Source organism: Lygodium microphyllum, unplaced genomic scaffold (genome assembly GCF_053477565.2).
Source record: "Lygodium microphyllum isolate KBCC unplaced genomic scaffold, Lygodium_microphyllum_v1.1.10 scaffold_92, whole genome shotgun sequence".
Taxonomy (NCBI): Eukaryota; Viridiplantae; Streptophyta; class Polypodiopsida; order Schizaeales; family Lygodiaceae; genus Lygodium; species Lygodium microphyllum.
Genome location: NW_028229575.1, coordinates 302,260 through 326,197, shown reverse-complemented (window position 1 = coordinate 326,197; position 23,938 = coordinate 302,260). Strand labels below are relative to the sequence as shown.

The window sequence follows — 23,938 nt, the reverse complement described above, 5'->3', positions numbered from 1 at the left end:
AAAATAGTACACATAATCTGGGGGAAAAAACCTCTCCTACCGAGAGTAAAAAGTGCCCCAGTGTCCTAGTGATCACCCGCACACTCCCATATGAGCGTAGGCGTAAGTAAGGCGTGTGAGATACCCAACACTTTTGACATAGACTATGGGAACTTCCACGCCATAGATACTCTAGATTGGCACTAACCTCATCTAGACAACTAGCAGCAGGAGGCGAGAAGAACTGTTGGTTTTCACATATGGCTATTTGGATGAGCCTACATGGTTTGGATATTGACCGTCTTCCACCTTTGAATTATAGCATTGACTGCCCTACACTTTCTCTCAGCCGATCAGAGCTGAACCAAGTGATCAGAGTTGATATCTTGAGGATTGAGACAACAAGGACATGGATCCATCCACCACTCCCTCTAGGATCAAGGATGGAGTTCTACAAGAGTCATTTCTTGTGTCTCTCTAATGATGGTTTCACTATTCGGCCAGCATATATGGACACCCATCTCTCCCATAGTGTACGGGTTGCTATCGGACAGATTCGCACCTCCTCACATAGGCTTCAGATGGAGACAGGCAGATGAACAAATACCCTAGTAGAGGATAGAACTTGCCAGCTTTATGGTCGCGAGCCTGAGATAGAGGAGCACTACTTATGCAGATGCACAATATACTATGACATACGAGGACGGTACCACTGCCTCTTCCGTGATGGATTTGGACCTCTTCGTCACGTCATGGAGTATGAGGACCAGAGATGCCTAGGTCTTTTCCTCCTAGAGCTTGAGAGGCACCAAACTGCACTACTGCAAGACAGGAGGCCAGCTCATCCAGAAGGACACACAGAGAGCAGTGACAGACTTTTTCTACAGAGCCGACCCTACTGACACTATCAGCCTAGCAGAGACAGAGCCACTCCGCCAGACACCTTACAGGCCACGCCGTGGAGTTACATTGGACAGGGCCATTTCCCTTCGTCGAGCACGACGACCCTGTCTACCAGGACCACGTCCGAGGAGGCCACACCACAGTTGGATTAGAGCCATTATCACAAGACACCGAAGACTCACCACCAAGCATATCGGTGAAGCAGCTAGGGACCACATCATAGCTGAGATCATGTGCAGATCTTGAGATCAGCTACAGCCCATAGTCTCCACCACACTTTTGTACATGGCTCTATCAGATCTGGTTCTCCTTTCCTTTCCTTTTCTTTTCTATCGATGAAACAACACTACACATAGTTCAACCCTAGTATAGTCCCATCGTATAGTTATTTTCAATATATTTTCACTATTGTTTCATAGGCCACCCACTTATTTATAATGTTATCTTTACCTTACTGATAAGATGACATTAGACATGGATGTACTCTGGATTTTGTCTCATAGGCCAAATTGGACTTATGTAGACATTAATCTCTCTCTCTCTCTCTCTCTCTCTCTCTCTCTCTCTCTCTCTCTCTCCCTCCCCTTCCACCATAGCTCTTGCTTCCGCTCCATGCTTCCACTTCAAGGCTCACTCTCTTCATTTCGAAAGTTCTTGAACTTGCCACCCTTTGGTGATTGATCTTTTTGTACTCCTACCACATTGGCATTGCAAGGGGGTATTAGAATTTGTCAATTCTATGGGCAATGCCCAATGTGTTAGTTAGTTGATTTGTAGTGTGAACACAACTATATCAATAAATCGTGTCACCACTTCTAGAGTTAGTTCTAGAGTTAAACGAACTCTAGTTGAGTTAGAAATAGGTCTAACTTACTTAAGACCTATTGTACTTTCATTCTATAATTCTAGCACTTGCATCTTTGAGTATAGGACTGTTGCCCATTCCTGCTCATTGTCTTGTGTTTACACTCTCTTTCTTCCTCGATTTCCAACAGTTATAAGCATCTACAAAGTATAGAAGGAGAACTACAACCCTTTGGCCACTATGTTCCGCCCACTCTATAGCCTTGAAAAATGTGAAAACAGTGTCCAAAATACTCCAATCCTAGACAAGCCTATCTATGTCATGAATGATGTCTAGAAGGATGGTTCAAAGCATGCTTCCAATCATCTTTGCAAGTGCCTTATCAGCCACTAACAATAAGGTGATTGGACACCACTGACTAAGCTCTAGGTGATCCTCTATTGACCCACTAATATTAGGGTTTGCGCTTAGTCATAATTATCATGCATCAACCCCTAATTTAATCTCCTTGAAACAGCCTCAAGAAGCAACTAATGCAAAATTACTAGAAATAAATGGCTTATCTTTTTAAGTAGGGAAAATGCATCCACAAATAAATAGGAGTCTTCTGTTTGTGCATCCTTAATCCCCTAATCCTAGCTAGCTACTCTCTAGCACTCTCATCTTCCATGGCCAAACTCTACCTCAAAGAGAAATCAAAAAGAGAGGGTTGGTATAAGCTTGAGCACATGGCCAAGCTATGAGTGAAAGAGATTTCAAACAGAGAGGGATGATATTAGCTTGAGCACATAACCAAGCTCTGCCTCAAAGAGATCTCAAGAGAGTTTAATCTATCTTGTCCATAAGCCAAGCTCTCCTACCTCAAATAGATCTCAAAGAGAGGTTGTTATAAGCTTGAGCACATGGACAACCTCCACCTCAAAGTAATCTCAAACAAAGTGTCAATATAAGCTTGAGCAAATGGCCAATTCTCCATGTTGTCATACATTTTGCATTTCTGTGTTTGCTATACTATGTCTTACTTGGTATCACAATAGAGGTGTTCTAAGAGCTAAAGATCGTCACTCTTCATGAAGAATGAAGTTTGGCTTGCCAAAGCAAAAGCACACCTTCTAAAATGTCTTCCACATTTTCACCAAAGCACCCTTAGAGCCTGTGACATCGGCTCCAAGGGATTGGTACTCTCAGTTTACTCTCAAGAACGAAAAGACTGATCTTCCTCCAGCAGAGATTCGACTTGGAGTTAGCCCCTATGCTAGTAATCCCACATCACCTTCGCAGACCAATCCACTGACCGAGTCTATGACCTGGAGGATGTTGCACATTGGCCAGAGATCTATGCCAATGTGGATCATGAACTCCCAACTGAAAGAGGACACATCAATCTGGGAAACATGAGATATCCAATATCAACCATTCCACCAAATATAGTGCAAGATATGTATGATACAACTTTTGCAAGTTCTTCCTTTCATTGCTTCTCCTCAAATGCAGGTAATGGGTGTAAGTTATCATGAAGACCCAAGTCCATACAAGTATCAGATAAAGCATCCGGAACATTCTCTACTTGTGGCACATCACATCTATCATCCTCTATAGGCATATCCTCGAGATCATGAATTGTCTTAGAGACTGCAACTGTAGCCTGCAAATCATGTGCATCAAGCAAGTCGACAATCTCCCTGTGAATCCCTGCATCAAGTAAAACATGAGCTTCATAAGCCTCTCCATATGCACTAAGAAAATCTGCATATGCAATGGCTGACTCCTCCATCACAAGCTTTTCAAAGGCATCCATGGTATGACTAGTCAATACATCAATAGCTTCTATTAAATCCAATGGTACATGAGCCTCATAGGCTCCCTCATAAGCACTCAGAAAAGCTAAATATACCTTTGTGTCACATGCTTATTCTGATGAATTAGCTTGCAGTGCTTCATCTTCATTTAATAAAAATCGCTCTTCACAACTTCAATCCCACCATCCCACGCATTACCAAATCCCTTCTGCTTTCACTACATTCACAAACTCATCCATTCCACAATTCACCACACTGGAATTAGGCACATATCCTATAGGTCACATTCCTATCCCTCAACTGGGTGATGTGGGTGCAATGGTGGTGGGAGTTCCACCCCTAAACCAAGCACCAATGGGGACCTACACACCAGGATATCCCACCCATGCATCTGTTCTCCTAACTTGGGACAAACAGACAAGTAGACTCCAAGTAACAATATCACTGTGTAAATGATGTACTAACTTTCTTAAATATCAGGCATACCATAATTATTCTATCTGGTGCCTTTTTACGTTACATCTGTCTTTTGAATGGAAAGGCTTGAAGGAAAAGTACGTTACACAATAGGTGTGCACCTTTATAATATCGTTTTGAAAGAAGCTCAGGCCATGATATCTCCATATTAGGATTTGCAGAGTCTGAAGACCTCCTAAGTTCTTCTATTGCATTGTCTACTTGAGATTCTCCCCATAGCCTTGAGATTATCTGTGCTGCTTCATCCCACCTGCCAGTCTATAAGTAAATAAGCTGTGTAAAAACTTTCAAATATGCTCTGATTCTTAGAAAACATTGCTATTGCTATTTGCTATTTTAATCGTTCAAATTTCCTCCCAGATCTAAAAAGCACAAACATGCCTCTCCCCCTTTGAAAAATCATAGAAACTACCAACCTTACTGAGCCATCGAGGACTCTCCACTGCAAACTGCATGCCAACTATGATAAGCACTGCCGGTATGATTGCTAACCAAAAGAGTGTTCTCCACCTGTATTTCAACAACTGATACGATCTGACTCATTTTTTTCCTACAAATCAGGTTCCCTCAAAAGTCAACTGCACATTAAAATCCATTACCACAAAACTTTACGCATGCAGGAGTTAATCGTATTATGTCCAATTGTGACAAGCACTGCTGTCATGATTGCTGACCAAAAGAGCATTCTTCAACTATCATACAACATACGGTACAAACTAACTTATTTTTTCCTACAAATGGGGTTAAATCAAATTTTCAACTACACTTCAAAATCCATAGTCATATGACATCACACATCCAGGATTAGTAAAACTTAATTCAAGCTTGAAATAATCCTATTGCATTTTATCAAATGAATACAGAGAGGGGGATGTTTTTTCACCTTTTATGAATAGAATTTTGCTAGAGGACAAGAACATTGTTCATCAGGGAATTGGTAGAAAGTTTCATAGCAAGCACTACTTTATTACAGAACAGGACAACAGAAACATATATTTCCATCCTCAAAAAATCATGAAGCAGCATAGAAATTGTGGAAACTCATTGCAAAAGGACTATGACAAGAACAAACCATACTCATATGCTTGTAGATGGTAGCCTCTCACATGACTTCATATATTTTAGTGAACACCTCAAAAAAAGCTCATCCCGCCTTTCTCCCCCTAAAAAGTAAAATTCCACACATGTACTGGTTTTATGCTATTTGGAAACCTTAACATGTAGAAAAACGTCATGGCAAGAAGTCTCTGGGCTGCACGGCAGTTTCATACCATCAAGAAAGAAGGCCAGAACAGCAAGAATAATAGGAAAACATGCAAACTAAAGTCAGTACACAATAAAACCCTCTTCTTGTTTGCAATGCTAGGATCAGTATAATTTAAAACCATGAGAATACAGAAGCTGAAAAATCTAGTTAATGCCTGTTTAGAATGGCAAATACTGACTTTCAGCCTTTTAAGTAAGCAAGTGTAGGTAGCTTTCATCCCAGCCTGAATATAAGTTAATAAGTAAAAAGAAGTCGTCGGTAGACAGCTAGAGGAGCTGGAAATTCTTGTTAATATCTGTCTAGAATAGCAAATACTGATTTCTAGGCTAAGCAAGTGTAGATAACTTTCATCCCAGCTGGAACACTTGTTAGCAAATAAAAAGAGTGGCTGGTAGACAGCTGGAGGAGCTGATAGTAAAGTTGCTAGGACAAATGCATGTACAGAGACCAGTTGGATAGTGAAGATCTTGTGTTCACTAAAAACAATTGAAGCATTTGTTTGAGACAGCAACAACATCTGTTATGTTTTTTAATGTTTATTTAAGAGATTAAGCACAAAACCATAAATGTGGAACTTACTCAAAAGAGGACTTACCAATGTGGATCAGTCTCTGATGGGATTCCTAGCAGTAAAACTGCTACCATGCCTAAGCATGTACCAAGCTGACATATACTTCCAAGTGCACCTCGAAATTTGGTTGGAGCGATCTGTGAAAGCCATTATGATTCTCTAAGTCAAATTGTGATGGCAAAATGTGAACATTCCAATAAAAATGGCTTCATAGAAAAAACTTAATGGCAGTGGTAAAAATGGAGCAAAGATGTTATGAATGTATTGAGGCCTTCCTCTATTGAACCACTTCTAAACAAGGACAAAATATGAGCTACATCTCAAAGTTGCAACTTTATTTGGAGGCACCAAGATGCATTCTTTGTCTAGAATACAAGATCGGCAAATACATCAGTAGCTATATGTATGTCCATATGTTGGTATTAAAGGACATCAACTACATATTCAGTAATGAAGAAAATGAGAGTGGAGTAAAGGGACTTGACCATGACATCTCGCCATTGAACATTCCCTCTGATTGGCTGTCACTATTTCTGGTTCGTTACACATTTTCAACCATGGCCATTCATGCTCCACCATCTTCACCACAAATTTTTGCTGCTCCCTTAGTCAATGGCATTTAATAGATTCGGAGTTACTTTTGGGGTGTATGACTAAGCCTGTTTGCACTGATTAGAGGTGCTAGAGCAAGTCGTTTGGACAGGCCATGTGAAATTTGTGTATATTGGAGTAGGGTGATCCCCTCACCTGGGGCTCTTGTCAAGAAAAGTAATCCTTATTTCTCCTTTTACAAGGTATTCAGATTTTTGGGAATATGGCAAGTAACACTGGCTATAATCTCTCTTCCTCGACCAAGGCATAGATGGGGTTTTTGTATGCAATGATACACAACCATGTGCTTGAGCCTTGCATCTTGTACAGCATCTTCAGCCATACTTGCCTTGTCCTCCAATACAAAACTGGAATTGCTGTCCCAAAAGTGACGGCCTAGCAGTTAACACTTGGCCCATAATCATGAGGTTGTGGGTTCAAGGTTTGCCGGGTGCATGATGCATCACTTAGTTTGACACCTTACATTCACATGGTCGTCCAAACCATTGCCCACTAGAACACTTTGTTGGTTCTCCTCCTTTGTAGGGGTCCCAGTGCAATCAAGCTCCACTGTTGGCTTCCCAGCTATTCTGTTTGTGCATAGGAAAAACACCAATGTGGCTCTTGCCCACTCTCTCAACTAGTATTTGGAGGAGAGTCCTAGTTGATCAAGCTCCATTCTTCATTCAGCTTCCTAGCTATCCTATCTACACATAGGGAAAAATGCCAGCATGGCTCTTGCCTAGCCTGCTGCTCATTTACCTTTGAAGAAAATGGATTTTCTTTGAAGTTGTCTCATAGGGTTCTACCTAATGGTATTGAATTGGCAGCTCAGTCAATTCCTCTAATGGTATGTTTAAGATATTCAAATACCAAGTAGATAATTTCTCACTTCTCGTGGTGGTGCCTTAAAAGCCTTCATTTTAACTGGAGGAAATGCTGGAACTCTCGCTATGTAGCTCATTAAGATAATTCTTTTCCATGAGCCCCTTCTTACCTGCTATCCTTCTCAAATTTTTCTTTAAAGCAACCTATCTATGACTCTACATTTGAAATTACTTTAAAAGAGGAATTGTTTTTGTACCATTGTTGTTTGCATTGAATTTCATGGGTGCTTTACCCCATATATTGGGGACCTCTCATTGTAATATAATCTGTTGGTTCCACAAAAGAATGAGGACATGAAAATCTATGTGATTTGTGCACGCATGTTTGTGCATTTGTAACAATCTTGGGAAGTTGACCTATAAATTGGGGAGCTCCTAATGTAATTATATACAACCTCGTACTATTTTTAGGCCAACTATGTGTTGATGCCCTTTGATCCATGATCTAGGCTTCCTAGGCATTTAAACTGTCATTAAATGTAGTTGTTGCCCCTAGAATCCTAGGCACTAAGTGACACTAGGGTTAGGGTTTCCTACGACGGTTAAGCCGTTTAGGGTTTCATTTTAATATAAAAAGACACTTTGTGCATCATTAGCACATAAGTGTGGCATTTTCATCGTGATCACCTTGAGGGTCATACTCTCTCTCATTCATTAATACATTGCTTCTCATTTGCAATCGAGTGTTATTGTGCATTGATTGTATCTTTCATGCTCGCTCATTCTTTATTAAATTAATTGCACAATTACTCCACACTTGGGCCAACAGTGGTATCAGAGCAACTTACCTCCATTGCCCATCGCTTGCAACCTCAGCCAGCTGCAAACCAAAGCCATTGCCATTGCACCAAACTTTCATCGCCCCAACCAAGTGGTCCTAACAATCGCACATCAACATGCCACCACTGTCACCTCCACTTGGTCTTTTCAGCAGATGAACACCATCAATATCAAGATTCAACAACCCTCTGCCGCAGCTGTAGCTTGTGCACCTTTATCACCTACAACAATTGCGAGTAGTCAGTCAAGTGCTTTATTGGCTATCCTACAAGTTTGTAGCCACTGTTGTTGCCGCCTGCACCCAACAGCTCCTCAAAAGTCGCCTTGTGCACCTCTACCTTGTGCCCATAAGCCTATCATCTTGTCTCAGTTTGCAAGGACAACAACCTACCACCTTCCACATCGCTGGCCCTTGGACCTACTTGCAATGTCACCTCCCTACTTTCACATATAACGTGCCTGTACACAAGCGGCAGTGATCGACAACCTGCCTGCCTCAGTCCCAAGTTGTCGCCACCTGCAGGTGGCTTACTTGGACCTACCAAGTACTTGACATCTACTTCACATCACCCGTGCCACCTCAACCAATTGACACACTAGGCTTCTACCTTTTGCATTACGTCAAATCATGAATTTCCATCTTTCTCTTTTCAACTAACAAATTCAATTTCCACATTTCATTCAAAATAATGTGTATTATCTTTTCTCTTATACCATCAAGTCCCTATTCCCATTTGAGCCCCTTCACAAGCACAAATTTAGGGCTTTTCTCAATTTGCATTCAATTTGTGCCCAATATGAAAATTTGGGGCTTTCCATCAATTTTCTCAAATTCATCATTGAATTGAATAAATTTATCCCTGATCGTCATCAATTTGGGGATTTTTGTCACACATCTTCAATTTCACTTCAATTTTATCGCCAATTTTGCAGCTTTTCCAAAATTTGACATCTTCATCGAATTGAGCCCCGATTCATCAATAAGCACAATGTTTTGCATCATCCAAGTAAAAATTTCACAAAAAATTTCAAATTTCTCTTCAATTTCCTAATAAAATTTGCAGCTTTTTTTTTATTCGAGCTCAGTTTCACCCAAATTTCTTTGGAAATTTGGGGCTTTTCTGAAATGCATCAAAATCAAGGCTTCATGTGGCTTCAAATGCACCATTCAACATCAATTGGGTAATGATTTCATCCAATTTCTTCAATTTCTCTTCAATGTTTCGGTAGAATTTGGGGATTTTGCCCAAACTCACCTCTGAGAAACATGAAATTCGGGACTTTTGCCTCAACTATCTTTGGCCTCTCAACATGCTTAAAAATCATATTATTCCACTATTGCTCGTGTTTTTTCCAACATCTCTTCTATCGACGGTCTATCATTATTTGGGTATTTATTTTATCTTTCTCCACTTGGAAATTGTTATTTTGTTGCTGATTTCCACTCATGGCTAGCAATAATAATGATTTATTGGGCATGCTTGGTGCCGACGACAAGCTTGATGGCACCAATTATCCTACGTGGGCATATATGATGTGGCACGTTCTTGTAGCAAAGAATCTATGGCATATTGTAAATGGCACTGAGCAAAGGTTGGCTTCTCCAACATCGGCACACATGAGCTTTGAAAGGAAAAAAGATCCATAGAGGCTCAATTAGAGCCCTTAAAGGAGACATGGGTAAAATATGGATGCACAATATTACGCGATGGATGGTCGGATATGCACCGAAGAAATGTCTACAATATTTCGATGTCTTCATGCAAAGGCGCCATGTTCATTAAGCCCATCAATGCCTCTATCTCAAGTCTTACCATCACAAGACTTTTTATCTGGAAGCACATATGACAGGTCATCATGGATGTAACAATCCAAAATATAGTGCAAGTAGTGATAAATATTGGAAGCAATTGTGTGTCTATAGGACGTATGCTTGAGGAGGAGTTTCCTAACATAGTATGGACTCCATGTGCATCCCATTGCCTTGACTTGCTTATTGAAGATTGTGGGAACATATCTTGGGTGGATGACATTTTCAAGACAGCAACAAGTATGGTAAGATTTGTGAAGAAGAGGCCATCTGTCACAAGCATATTTCAATCCAATAGCACACTTGAGCTATTGAAGCCCTCTACCACTAGATTTGCTTATATATTTATTGTATTAGAGAAGTTGATACGGGTCCGTCCAAATTTGATGCGGACCATTGCATGCCAAGAATGGCTCATATGGAGTAAGAGAGTCTCTCCAAAGGCTCTTGCTTTTAGGTGTAATATTTTAAATTAAAGTTGGTGGGTTGAGGCAAAGGCATTTGTGAAAAGTTCCACTCCTATTTACACTATATTGCGCATCACTGATATGGAGAGGAGTACTTACGGCCTTCTATATGAGTATATGGATAAAATTGGCGAGGCCTTGCTTCGCAACAGCTTTTTGCCCCAAGACAAGTAAGTTATTGTTTAACTTTTACGCATGTAACTATTTAGTGTTAACAACTCATTGATGATTGATCATTATACTAACTTCTAAGTTTTTAACTTATTTTATATATGATCCATCATCCTTCACTCTCAAGGATTGATGAGATTCATGCAGTGTGAAATACGCGATGGGATTGGTTCCATAAACCAATCCATGCTATCGCACATATCTTGCATCTCCTTTAGCGTAGCGAGGAGCAGTACACTAGCGAGGAGTTAGAGGAGGGCTTCATGGAGTACATGAGGCACATCACAAGGGATGATATAGATATGATGAGGAGAGTAGAGAATCATAGTAACTAAGAAACATGTTTCAATTTAAAACTTATAAAACGTTTCTTAAAGTACGAAACATTTCTGAGAGTAAAAAATATAGGTTTTTTTTGTGAGTTGGAACCCAAAACATGGTTTTTTTGACAAAAACTATTGGACAATGTCAAACATGATGATGATGATATGTAATGACTTATGAGAGCTTAAGATTTTGAATGAGAGACTGATTTTCTTGTGATTTTGTTTAGCTATTGGACATTGTCAATCTAGTATCTATTCTTGACTTGAAAGTTGATTATTATACGACTTTAGTCTCATTTATGAGTTATTTATAATGTATTATGATTCATTTTCGATTTTGACATTTTGTCAATTTGTTTTGAAATGAGAATCATGATGTTGCAACTTGACTCAGTCCATATTGTAGATAGGCCATTTACATGTTTATTTCAATTTTCTTTATATGATATATATGAATCATAATGTTTAAGTTCTAATCCATAGTATGGCTTGTCCAAAGGCTAACTTTGACAAGTGACAAGTCAATAACGGATCATAGATATATAGCATATTATTCTTAATCGACTATATAATCACTAAAGCTCAATTGATCATTCTTTGTTTAAGAGAGAGTTCCATAGAAATTTAGAATCTCTTTCCCTAGTCAAAACTATTAAAAATCCCTATATAAAAATACCCGCGTTTCTTATTTTACCCCCTCTTAAAAGAAACTTATGAGAAATGTTTCTGAGGTCTCGTTTCTGACTTCTATGTAGAGGATGATTTGCTAGCATTCTGCAATTATTCTCTTCATTTTGGCCGACACACAGCTAGGCTTTGAGAGACACAACTTCAACCTATCTCTTAGTAGGAGAAATACGACAATTGTGCTCCTACTTTGGTGTGTGACTGGTGATTTTTATATTTTGAATCTTGATAATATAATGCATTATGTAACCTAGGTAACAAGTTCTATAATCTATTGCTCACTAAAATGTTGATTTTGTGGCTTGCTGCCAATTACTTAACCTCAATCTCTTAAATTTAAATAGAAATGCATTGTCATTTGTGTTCTCTCGCAAGATTATAGTTCAAGGCCTGCTGAGAGGAACTGAAGCACATGGACCCTTTTCCATACCAAAAAGAAAAACAAGCTCACAACTACCCAGCTGGAGCATTTAGTGTTTTGCCATTGCAATCTCTAGCTTCTTGAGAGAACTGCTCTATTCCCTAGGCCTTTACAAGTAAATTGGTAATTATTAGTATTATGTATAATTAACATTTTATCCTTGACACTTGACATTGCTTGGAAGTTTGATTGTAAATTGTAATATGTATAAAATCTTCTCTTATATCTTTGTCTCGTTCACCTTTACACGTGAATGTTAACAAGATTGATGCAAAGAAGGTGTATAACATCCCAGAGATATCATAGGAGGAGCAAGATATCTACTTCATGCTCTAAAAGGCTAGAGCCACTAGAGCGAGGGCTACACATGGTCGTGCATCACTAGCAAAGTTAGAGCCTGAGGCTGAGACTAAGGCTAAGGCTGCTTCATCAACTTCTCGATCAGGGCCCTCAAAGTCGGACGAGAAGATGGTGCACGAATCCTCAAAGTCTAGATGAGTCGTGACTCATGATACACAGGAGTCAATTTAGCATTGCAAACTGCAGTTTCCATATGTTCATTGATGTTGATACTTATTACCCACTAGTTACTAGAGTCTAGAGACTAGTACACAGTGCTCAGTGCTCACTGGACTTTGGAGTTTTGACAGATTATTCACATGACATAGTTACATGTATCATTGTATCTTGATTTCACTTATTATGCATCTTGTTCCACTGTTCTTGATGTCAGTCTCCACTATACCTGCTCTTCAAATCATAGATGATTCATGAAACCTAAATTATAATTTATTTTGTTGCCTTAAGTTTTGAAAACTGAGTCTTAATTGTATTAAGCTATCTTAAGTTTCAGCCATTGAGTCTCAACTCCTGAATCTTCACTAGTAAGTCGTGACATGTGTAATGAATCATGATTTCAATCATATGACATAAAGACCCAAAGTTTTCTATAAAATTTTGATATATGTTGTAGGTATGATATATTTATATACCCACATAATATTGTATTTATTTTAGTGTACAATCCGAAATGTCATTTCCCTGTTTTTAAAATTTGGCAGAAACTTTAGTTTTTCTTGTTTCCGAAACTCCCCTGTACTATGTTACGCACCATCGCTCTTATGATGGCATGGACTAGCTCCAAGTCTGCTCTCTCAAATATGAGGACTTTTGATCCCCCCATTGGCTGCTAGACAATCTTCAAGACAGCAACTTCTTCCTTTAGCAGCCCGCACACGAGACTCTACTCACAAGAAACACTGTAATCTTCTTGCATGTGCATTGGTGGCTACAGCATGCAATGAAGAACCCTTATGCTATAAATATGCTTTTTCATATGATCGTTGGGTGGAAGCAATGAAGGCAAAGATTGATTCCATCCATTAGAATGACACTTGGAAGCTATGTGATTTACCTCATGGCAAGTATGCAATAGGTATCAAATGGGTAGTAAACATGTAATCCTTTCTTCAAGCCTTTCACAATTCGAGAAGCTTTTGCTAATTGAACTTTAGGTTTGTGTAGACTTAGGAACTTGGAATAGTACCCTTCCAAGGTTAGCCTTTCACAGCTTCCTTGATCTAGTCCCAAGTTCAGGAAGCTTCTGTCGCCCCTTTATCTCCTCAGAAAAACTATTTCTACCAAAGCGTAGCTTCACTAGTGAGATGAAGGCATGCAATCATGGATTGATTTGCAGTAGTAGTTTTGGCAGCTAAAAAATGATCGTCCAATGTCAGATGGTTCTATTGACAAGTACAAAGCTCCACTCATTGCTAAGGGCTATGGCCAGTGGCAAGGAATCGACTTTGAGGAGATCTATACCCCTACCTCTCGCATCACTACCATGAGAAGTATCATTGCCTTTGCCACCCACTTTCATTGGGAGGTGCTTCCAGCTAGACATCAAACCACAAAGTTTGTCATCTCAAGAGGGCTTTGTATGGTTTAAAGCAAGATCCACGGGCTTGGTATGCCCACATACATTCTCATCTATTGCATCTTGGATTTTAGAATAGCCCTACTAAGGCTACTCTTTACATATGACATCAAGATTCTGATTTTATTCTTCTATTACTTTATATTGATGACATGTTTATCATGGGGATCAATATTGGTCAAATTGCAGCATTGAAGACCGATTTACTGCAGACATTTGCCATGACAATTCTTGGTCTACTTCACTATTACTTGGGTATCTAATTTGCCACCATTATGAAGGTCATCATCACAACACAATCCAAATATATAGGACAGCATTTTCAGCACTTTCAGTTTGAGGACTACAAGCCCATGTCTACTCCCTTAAAGCCTTGTTTCAAATTCACTTCTGATGATGATAGTGGATCCTTTGACACTAGTTTATATCAAAAAGCTATTAGATGCTTGATTTATCTACATCACACGAGACCCGATCTTCAATTTTCTCTCTCCCAATTAAGCAAGTTTATACACAGCCCTTCAATATTTCATTGATAGGCAATGAAGGATATCTTAAAGGCAACCAAGATCTTGGCCTTTTCTACAAGGCCGATTCTTCACTCTCTTTGCATGGATATTCTAATAGTGATTGGGCTAGATGTTCAAATTCTCATGTCTCTCATAGTGGCACTTGCTTCTTCTTGGATACATCTCTTGTTTCTTGGTTCAGCAAGAAACAAACTACAGTCGCTACTTCCAGTTGTAAGGCCAAGTACAAAGTAGCGTTCACAACCACAGTGGAGTGTGTTTGACTTCGCAAGTTACTTGTAGATCTTTATGTGCACCAGACAGCTTCAACACTTAACTACACTGGCAACTAGAGTGCTTTGGCCAATTACGTGGACCCTAGACCCCATTGTTCCATGCCCACACAAGGCATATAGAAGTTCATTACCATTATATTTGCGAGATAAAGAGTTTTCTTACATACCACTCGAAGACAACTTGGTAGATCTTTTCACAAAGGCTCTTCCTTGGCCAAGGTTCTAGGCTTTTCGGAAAGCCTTAAACTTGATTCCATTTGTTCCATGATACTCTCTTAGGTTGCTATATCCACTTGGATGAACTCGTGCAACCATGGCCTTATATTTTCTTTTATTTTCCAGGATTTTGTCATTGTTTCTAGACCACTCTCTATCCAATTCATGGAGGAGCATTTGTAGGCCATCTCATGGGCTACACATTGATGCCCTTTAATCCACGATCCATGCTCCCTAGGCATTTAAACTATCAATAATGCAATTGTTCCCCTAGTGTGACACTAGGGTTATGGTGTCCGATGACAATTAAGCCATTTAGGGTTTCATTTTATTATAAAAATACATTTTGTGCATCATTAGTACATAAGTGTGGCATTTTCATTGTGATCGCCTTGGGCATTGTACAATGTACTCTCTCTCATTCATTAATACATCACGTCTCATTTATGGCAGAGTGTTGTTGTGCATCGATTAATTCTTTCATTCCCGTTCATTCTTTATTAAATTAATCATGCAATTACTCCACACCTGGGCCAACATTAATCTGGTTCTTAGACAGAAGGCTCCCAAAGATTGCATCCATGTCTTTACATACAATTGTTTTAGCAACCATCGCAGCCACCCACACGTTGTTCTTATCCAAGAACAAACAAATCATTTCAGTATATTGACCAAACATTTCTCATTAATTGTAATGGTTCAAACTATGGGATCAATGGTGCATCACTGCATTAAGGACAACTAGTATTAGCAAAAATGGTCACCAATGTGGCATGCTCTACTAAAGTTTAAAGCAAAGCAAGGGAAATTCAAAACACAGCTCCTTGGCCTTAGTTTGATGCCTTAGGTAGAATTTTAGCATAAAACCTGCAAGATGTTTAAACATGCCATGCAACAGCTCAAGTTTTACCTCAGATATATAAACAGGTACTAGGCCAGTATTGACCCCAATGCCTATGCCCACCAAAAAACGGCCCACAATCATTGGATAAATGGATTCGGCACTGGCACTGCATCCAAATCAAATTATTTTCTCAACCACTTTCAGTTCCTGCTTCTGACTTCTAATTCTTGTGAGATTTTCAAGTTTGAAAGATAAATATGTATTGGTTAGAATGTGCTAGCTTTATACCCTAACATTCCAAGAGGACACAAAATCTGTTTCTTTCATCATTTTGGAATTTTAATTAAAGAAAACACAGCACTCAGTGAAGATGCTTTAAAAAGGGCATTGAAGACTAAACCAGGAACTCCATACCTTAAAGCAGCTCCCATTATAAGAGGCAGCATATCAACTTGGAATGTCCTCCTACGCCCAATCTTGTCTGCAAGCACACCGCCACTTATGCTGCCAAGAAATGCACCGAGTAGAAACGTACTTACTACAAAGCCCTCCATGATGGTGTCGCCTTCAAAATGTAAATCATGAGCTATAGATGTCAAAGGACCATTCATAATCCTGTATCATAACATGGAGAAAACCAATATCACATTCGTAAACATTTCTGGGTTATATGCAATCTTAGCTCACTCACAAAACAGAACTTGCAGCAACTTTTAATACTGAAAGACAATTCCAAGTGTGGTACTGTTTGACCCACACTAAATTGGTTACTCACATTAGTAATCACAAAAGTGAAGAGAATCTTCAAAACTGCACAGTAAAGGCAGCATTGTTAAGAATTACCCTGTAGCCAAAAGTCTTTCTTTATAACATGAATAATAAAACAGCTGATCAGAACAACTAGAATAACTGCTGACCATTATTAAGAAATCATTTCATCTTAAGAACAGTCTTGAGAATGTTGTAGTTCACTTGCTTGTGCTTGAACTTACACTAAGAGATCTTGTAGGTGTACAGGATGCTATATGTATACAAGAAAGAAGAATGACTTTTAGATACTAGGTTCCTAAACAAGTTTCCATAACACATATTCTTCTTATATGAAGAGTTTCAAACATAGTAAGTCCAAAAAATAAAGTTCTATTCAAACCACCTTACTGATTGGATCTGGTTCAATACCACAGTGAGTTACAACCTAAACCTTTTGATGGAGGCAGCCTGGATATGTTATCAGTCATGTTATTCCCTGTCTTTCTCCCATCTCTCCCCATGTCCATTCTCTTGGTTGCAAGCATCAGCTTGAGTCAGATGAGGCATTTGGTGCTCTAACACCGATCGTATCGATCAGATCTTTCACCTAGGCATGCCCCTTTCGGGCAGCCTCTTAGGTACCTTCCCTAGATTTTCCACCAAGCATGTATGCTACCCTTTTTCTTTTTGTGGCCGATCTGCCCTGCTTTGTCCCTTCGGACAGCCACATGGCCTTTTCCTTGCTAGTTAGATGGTCCATGAGTAGGTGGCAGCATGTTTGAGCCTCCATTAGGCTAAGCAACACCTTTCTGAGACGTCCAACTTGTTTTGCATTAAATGGACCATCCTTGGTTGCAGGTCAGCTATATTGGCTGCTGGTTGGCCAGTTTTAGACTGCACCATCTCTTCTATACCCTACTTGTTATGCCCTTGGACATCGTGGATGGGGCCCCATAGCATTGGCCACTAGGGATCACTGAGTGTGAATATTGTTAGGTTAGGATTCAGCAGCATGCGTGCACACGCGCACTTGCAGTGAACAAGAGAACAGCAAGTGAGGAGAGTTGTTGGAAGGTCACATCCACATGAGAATGATAATGGAAGTACAATCCCTAAGGCACTAAAGTACCACACCCATTGGCGGGTGTTCACACCTGTCTTCTACCATCAACCGCCTACTTCTCAGCCATCCATCACAGATTTGGACTGTTTCTAGCCATCTCTACACTGCTGCTCAACTAGGCAGCTGCTGTCATCATCAAAATTCTGCATTTACTGCTGCATGCTTCCCAAGAACTTGCGTTTCAGCCAGATCTACTGCCGCCTGCAGCTAGCAACAGCCTGGACAGCTGCATTTTACTCATACCGCTGCCACTCAGCTTGTTTTGGACCTCCAGGAGCTGCATTTGCTGCATACTGCTGCCACCCTTCATCCTGTCCATGAACGCATTTTTAAAAAATGGAACAGGGAACGGAATGGAATAAGAATTACCATTCCTTGTCTACATGAGAGGGAACTGAAACAAGGGAACAGAATAGGAACAGTTGGGAAACCAACATGAATGGAAAAACGGCCATTCCCTGTCACTATGTCATGAGCTGCCATGCCATCATTTTCCTGCTGTGTTTGCAATTTACAGCCTGTTTTAGGCCCATGACACTAATTCAGCATGCTACCGCTATGTTTGCTGCTACCAAACACATTCGGAGGCTGCCCTAGTGCATTTCGGGATCCATCAAAGTACAACAGTCTCTCCAGCTCATACTCTCTCTGCCCCAGTCCTAAAGGTACAGGAGTTCGGGGGTGAGTATTCTTCACTGCCATTGTATTCTATTCAGTATTCATTCATTATCTTTCATTGTGTTCATTGTCTCTATTTTACTCTAACCCTAACTATGTTTCTTTATCAGTCTGTGCATTTGCCGAACGATCGTGTTGTGTTTTTTGTGGTAGAGCATTTCTTTACAATGTGTGCAAGATGGATCCTAGTGGGGTGGAACATCGGTATCAAAGCCTCTTCTTGCTCTCCAACATAGGTCATGATGACATGCACAAAAATAAAGCTCATGGGACTGTGATGATCCAACCTGATATGGCCTCTCCACTCCTTGATAGGCTGGTATATCATGTGTGGAAATGGTTTGATGGTTGTTAGTTAAGTTTGCTCTCCGCTACCATCAAGTGTTTCGAGGGTGTCCTTCAGAGTTTTCGCCTAAGGACATGGTAGTACCCTCCATTGGGCACAATGGTGAGAGTTCTTTTTCAAATAATCTTTGGAATTTATTACGCAAGTTACAAAGAATAAGGAAGAGAGAATGGCAGTCCTTCATGTCAAGCTAGACAAGATGCATTACACACTAAATCTTTATTAGCTCATTAAAACAGCCTCAAAACTAAATTTTACCAAAGTTTATGTGTTACATAAGCAAACACCTGAACTTTGGAAGGATCCACATCTATAAATAGGAGGCTACCTTGCCACTCAATTCATCCCTTGTTTTGCAGGTTACCCAAGTCCTTCCCAGCCTCCATCCATCAAGCACCTCATTCAGCCTGCTGTCATGGTCATCTCCACCTATATTGCCCTTCAGCCTGGCAACTCCTCTCAGCCATCATCATCTACAGCATGCCATTTTTGTGTTTTCAGCACTTCTCTTTGTTAGTCTCTACTCTAATTGGTGTTACTCAACTCGGGATCCATCTCCAATGGACGATACACAATGACACCTCCCTCAGTCCCCCTCCCAGAAGAGCCATATGTTGTTGGATAACTCTACTTCTCAGCATCTTGTAGACTCTTTTATTCATTTACAACATTCATTTATTCACTTGAGTGTTCTCTTTCTTCTCTGCTTGTATTTTTGCATTTTGCGTTTGTGTTTAAGTTCTGTATGTTTCACTCATAGCCCTGCACTCAATGTTTTCTTTTGCAAACCCTAGCATATCTCCACATGGTATCAAAGTTGGTGCTCTTCTAAAGAGTTACCTGAGGCTATAGTAGATTGCTTGATTTGATCTTGATTACATTGTACACCACGTGTTGATTCACAATAGCTCAGTGAAACCAACCTTCCTTCTCAAAGAGGTTGGTAATGACCTAATTAATCAACAATTATAGCAAGTAATTAATCTAATAAAAATGAAATACACAATTTACCACTTAATCTTGGACAATGGATAGCCGGTTGGCCCCAAAATTGGTGCCCCTTGTGGTATTTCTTTAACTTATATTGAAATCTGGATGGAATACATTGAGATTCCTTGAATCTCCTTCGCTCTCCAATTGCCTCTTGCTATCAAGAATGACCAACAAGCCTTCAAACCAATGTTCCCCTTGGTTTCCTTGAGGATTGGCCTTCAATTGTGCTGCTTGGTAACAAATTTAGTCTCAAATGTCTGCTGGCTCAATGGCCACTTGAATCTCCTAAAATTAGCCCAATGTCAATTATTTAAAATCAATTATTTGGGCCTTATTTCTGAGTGCACTTCCCAAGGTGGCTGTTAAACCCTAATTTCTGCTGTAAATTAGGATTTACAGCAGAGATTAGTCAATATCTCCACCTCCAATGGCTGATTTTGCTAGAAATGCTAAGCAAGAATGGGAATACTCTAAAGGATGACAGAAATGCTAAGGAGAGAGAAAATTCTGATTTTTACCACAAGAAACTGGAGAAAATCAGCTGTTGCCCTGTTTAGACAGCCATGGAAATTGTCGCAGACTACCAACACCTCCCAAAACTGTTGTCGCCTTGCAACAATAGAGCCTTGGAAGTTGGACTGCAATCACCTTGTCTAGAGGCCTCCCCTATGGCTACAAATGGTCTCCAACAACAAGTGACCTAATCACATAGCCTTCTCCAACTAACACATTGCAAAATGATCCTCTGTGTGTGTGTGTGTGTGTGCGCGCGCGCGCGCACGCTAGCCTCCAAAAATGTGATGTAATAACTATTATGGCCTAGAAAAATACTGACTGGCCAACAATTGAATTGCCTAGGCCAATTTATCACCCAAGTGATCCTGAGCACTCGTTAACCCAAAACTGGCATTAATTAATTAATTAACGCCAATTCTCTAGTGTCACCACTAATATTTATGGCTAATTAATTGTTCTACGCCAAATTTTGACACCAAGTATCACTATAGGGGAGGTACCATACTCGAGGCTTGGCTCTCCTTGTGGCGACTCGGCACGGGGCTGTTGCGCATCACACTTGGGCATGGTTAAGTGGCTCGGGGCTTCCCCCGGGAAAATATAGGAGGGAAGGTGAGTGACTTGAGTGAAAAAGTGAGGGGGGGGATTAGTTTCTTCTTGGGTTGAGAGGTGAGGGGGTTATAGGAAGGGCCCGGGGTTTTCCCCCTTGGCTCTTGCGTGAGCACCAAAAACTTTCGTGCTACCTTCAAAAAGGCTCCCTGCACGTTTGGGGGAGTTAGAAAAGCTTGTCTTTTGGCCCGAACTTGAGTTGAGAGCTTGACCCATCATAACACGGTGTGTATAGGGGAGGTACCATACTCGAGGCTTGGCTCTCCTTGGTGGCGACTCGGCACGGGGCTGTTGCGCGTCATGCTTGGGCATGGTTAAGTGGCTCGGGGCTTCCCCCAGGAAAATATAGGAGGGAAGGTGAGTGACTTGAGTGAAAAAGTGAGGGGGGGGATTAGTTTCTTCTTGGGTTGAGAGGTGAGGGGGTTATAGGAAGGGCCCGGGGTTTTCCCCCTTGGCTCTTGCGTGAGCACCAAAAACTTTCGTGCTACCTTCAAAAAGGCTCCCTGCACGTTTGGGGGAGTTAGAAAAGCTTGTCTTTTGGCCCGAACTTGAGTTGAGAGCTTGACCCATCATAACAACCACCTAGTACCTATCCAGTATAACTTGTTACAACTCTTACCTTTGGCATTGACTAGAGGTCCTAGGTCCCACATTGTGAAATAACTGACCTCCACATGTGTATGTCACATTTGCACATTTGATTAACTTTCAATTAGATGCTAAGAAAAGCATAAAAATTTCACGTCCTCATGATACTCAGACTATTCCGTCTTCAAATCCTCTAATGTTTTCTTAGGCTACTCTTACAATGGAGGCTCTGTTGAGACACTATGATTTGAACTTGGAGAACAACACTCCATCTATTAGCCTTTCTTTTAGAGATCATTAACCGAGGCCTAACTCTTTTCCATCTCACATTCTTTCACAAGGTGCATCTTAGTTGGAGCACTTTGTTGACAAGACTAATCAACTCACTTGAGGAAAGACTATCTGCTTGGGACAACCAAAAGTCCAAGATCTTCACAATCAAGCCTAGTGCGCAGGTTCATATAATCAATTTTTGTGGGAATCTGATTACATCTATACTGCACCTTCAGTTATGCAGTGACCAACTATAAGTCACCATGGAGACCCAAATTGGTACCAATATGGAGTAGAAAGAAACTCTATGATCAAAGATGTTCCACAAAGTAATCCTTTATATTCTATTTCATTTGTGTTTGAGTTTGGTGCTTCACATTCACCTTCACATTTCCCTCCATTCCCTCCTCCCACTTTCACTTCACATTTAGATTCCTCTACATTCAATCTAGACCTCTATTTTAGACATACCATAGGTTATCATATCTTAGCTCACATTGTCTTTGATATACATTTTGATTTTAGGCCATCCCTAGACACTCAAAGTGTACCACTTTGCACCTTAGTGCTTTGTTGCCAAGAATGCCATATGTGCACTATGCATCTCTTCCAAGATCATCCTGGCATTACATGCCTGAAAGAATAGACTTTGTACATTTTGCTAGAAACCCCGGCCATGAGATGACAATTGTCACTCAAAGGCCAAGGGTATTAGACCCACACCCCAAATCACTCCATCCACAACTAATGATATTCTACCCATACCAAAGTTGAATCCAATACCCATCCCCAAACCAATCTCAACCCCTTTCGATAGTGGTAGCACCACTTCATGGCAATTGAGAGGGGGTCTTCCCCAAGGAGATAGCATAGTTCCTCCACCCCCTGGTGCCTATGTTCACCATGCTTGCCATTGGTGAGGTGGATCTTGGATCTCCCCCTCAGTCTCAATGCCATATGGCATCTCTAACTAGTTTAATCATTACCTCTTGTTACATAAATAAGGTAAATTACGGAAAACAAGCACGAGGGATGACTGTCCGGGGGCCTTGGTCACCCGAACGGGATTTAGGGGAGCCTAGAATTAAAGAGAGTCCAAGAATAGTAGGACTCACCAAGAATTAACGGCTAGCAATCGGATCACGATGGGAGTTGCCAGCAATTAACTAGGCAAGGCTGGGAGGTGAAACGTATCTCGTGCCTCTGTCTTGAATCGAACTGTGTGGTATTCCTTTTGGCCTCATCATATTAGTTATCAGACTGAACCGCCCATCACGACTCCAACACTGGTATCAGAGCAGGCGTTGGATCCTCCTTCTTCAAAGCCGTCGGGTCATTCTGTCTTCAGAGCCGCCGGGTCCCGCTTCCGTTTACGCGTGAAGTTTTTTTTTCCTCGGCGCCCATATGACACGTCATATGAAATTTGACGTGAAGTTCTTTCACGACACGTCACTCGTCATCCGGCGTGAAGACGCTGCCCCACACGCTTAACGCCCGTATTCTAGACATCATTTACTTCGTGAGGCGCAACCAAATAAAAAACGGCTCTACTGTCTGGCGTCTTTGTGACCAGTCCCAACTGCACGTTACTCTCTACCGTCTGGTGTCTCTGTCACCAGCTCCAACTGCACTTGTATGACAAGTACAGGTTGGACAGAGAACAAATTCAGGGAAGGCATATTGATGGTTCACGTGGCCATTAAGAAGGGGACTAAATACTAGCTGTTTCTACCAATAAGCTTCATTTCCAGCGTGACCAGCTCAATTCGGAAAAGATAAATTATCCCTCACTCTTCGGGGTTGTTATTAAAACCAGCAACAGTTGCCCTGTCACTATAACCAGGGAAGTACTTTACTTTGTACGCAAATTTCTTATATTTGCTTTCCAATTCCAGTGTATTAATGAAAGAAAAAGGGAAAGAGGGAGTAATTGAGGGTTCTAGTTCTGGGGACCACCCTATGGTAGATCCCCATGAAACGGAGATACAAGAAGAACAGTGGGAAGAATTTTTTGCCACACGAGAACAATTTGATGATCTAACTGCTCGTGTACAAGCACAGGGGATTCAAATGGAATTTTAAACTCAAACACTCACCGAAATAAAATCTCAATTAACTTTATTACTAGAAAGAGATAAAAATAAGATAGAAACCTCGGATATCCCATCTTCATCGAAAGATTTGGATGTGACTATGCGAGATCCTAAGGAGCTCCACCACAAGTTGAGGGATAATCCAGTTTTAAAAGATATGAAACCCCCTCAGTTTCACGGGGAGGGAAAAGATAGAAATAAAGACACTATCTTTAATTTTCTCCCAA

At 40.6% G+C, this 23,938-nt stretch overlaps 1 protein-coding gene across 5 annotated transcripts in view; it reads right to left on the bottom strand.

Moving 5' to 3' along the window:
* LOC148008670 (putative plastidic glucose transporter 1) overlaps positions 1 to 23,938 on the bottom strand; it is a 112,022-nt gene that overhangs the window by 67,038 nt on the left and 21,046 nt on the right. For 4 of the 5 annotated variants that reach the window (XM_087674099.1, XM_087674098.1, XM_087674097.1 and 1 more), the window contains 5 exons: positions 16,157 to 16,357; positions 15,809 to 15,908; positions 5,826 to 5,938; positions 4,380 to 4,473; positions 4,065 to 4,221 (listed from right to left, as the gene is read on the bottom strand). In XM_087674099.1, coding sequence (XP_087530225.1) covers positions 4,065 to 4,221; positions 4,380 to 4,473; positions 5,826 to 5,938; positions 15,809 to 15,908; positions 16,157 to 16,357 — 665 coding nt within the window. The remainder of the gene's footprint in view (positions 1 to 4,064; positions 4,222 to 4,379; positions 4,474 to 5,825; positions 5,939 to 15,808; positions 15,909 to 16,156; positions 16,358 to 23,938) is intronic. The other variant, XM_087674100.1, reaches the window with a different exon arrangement.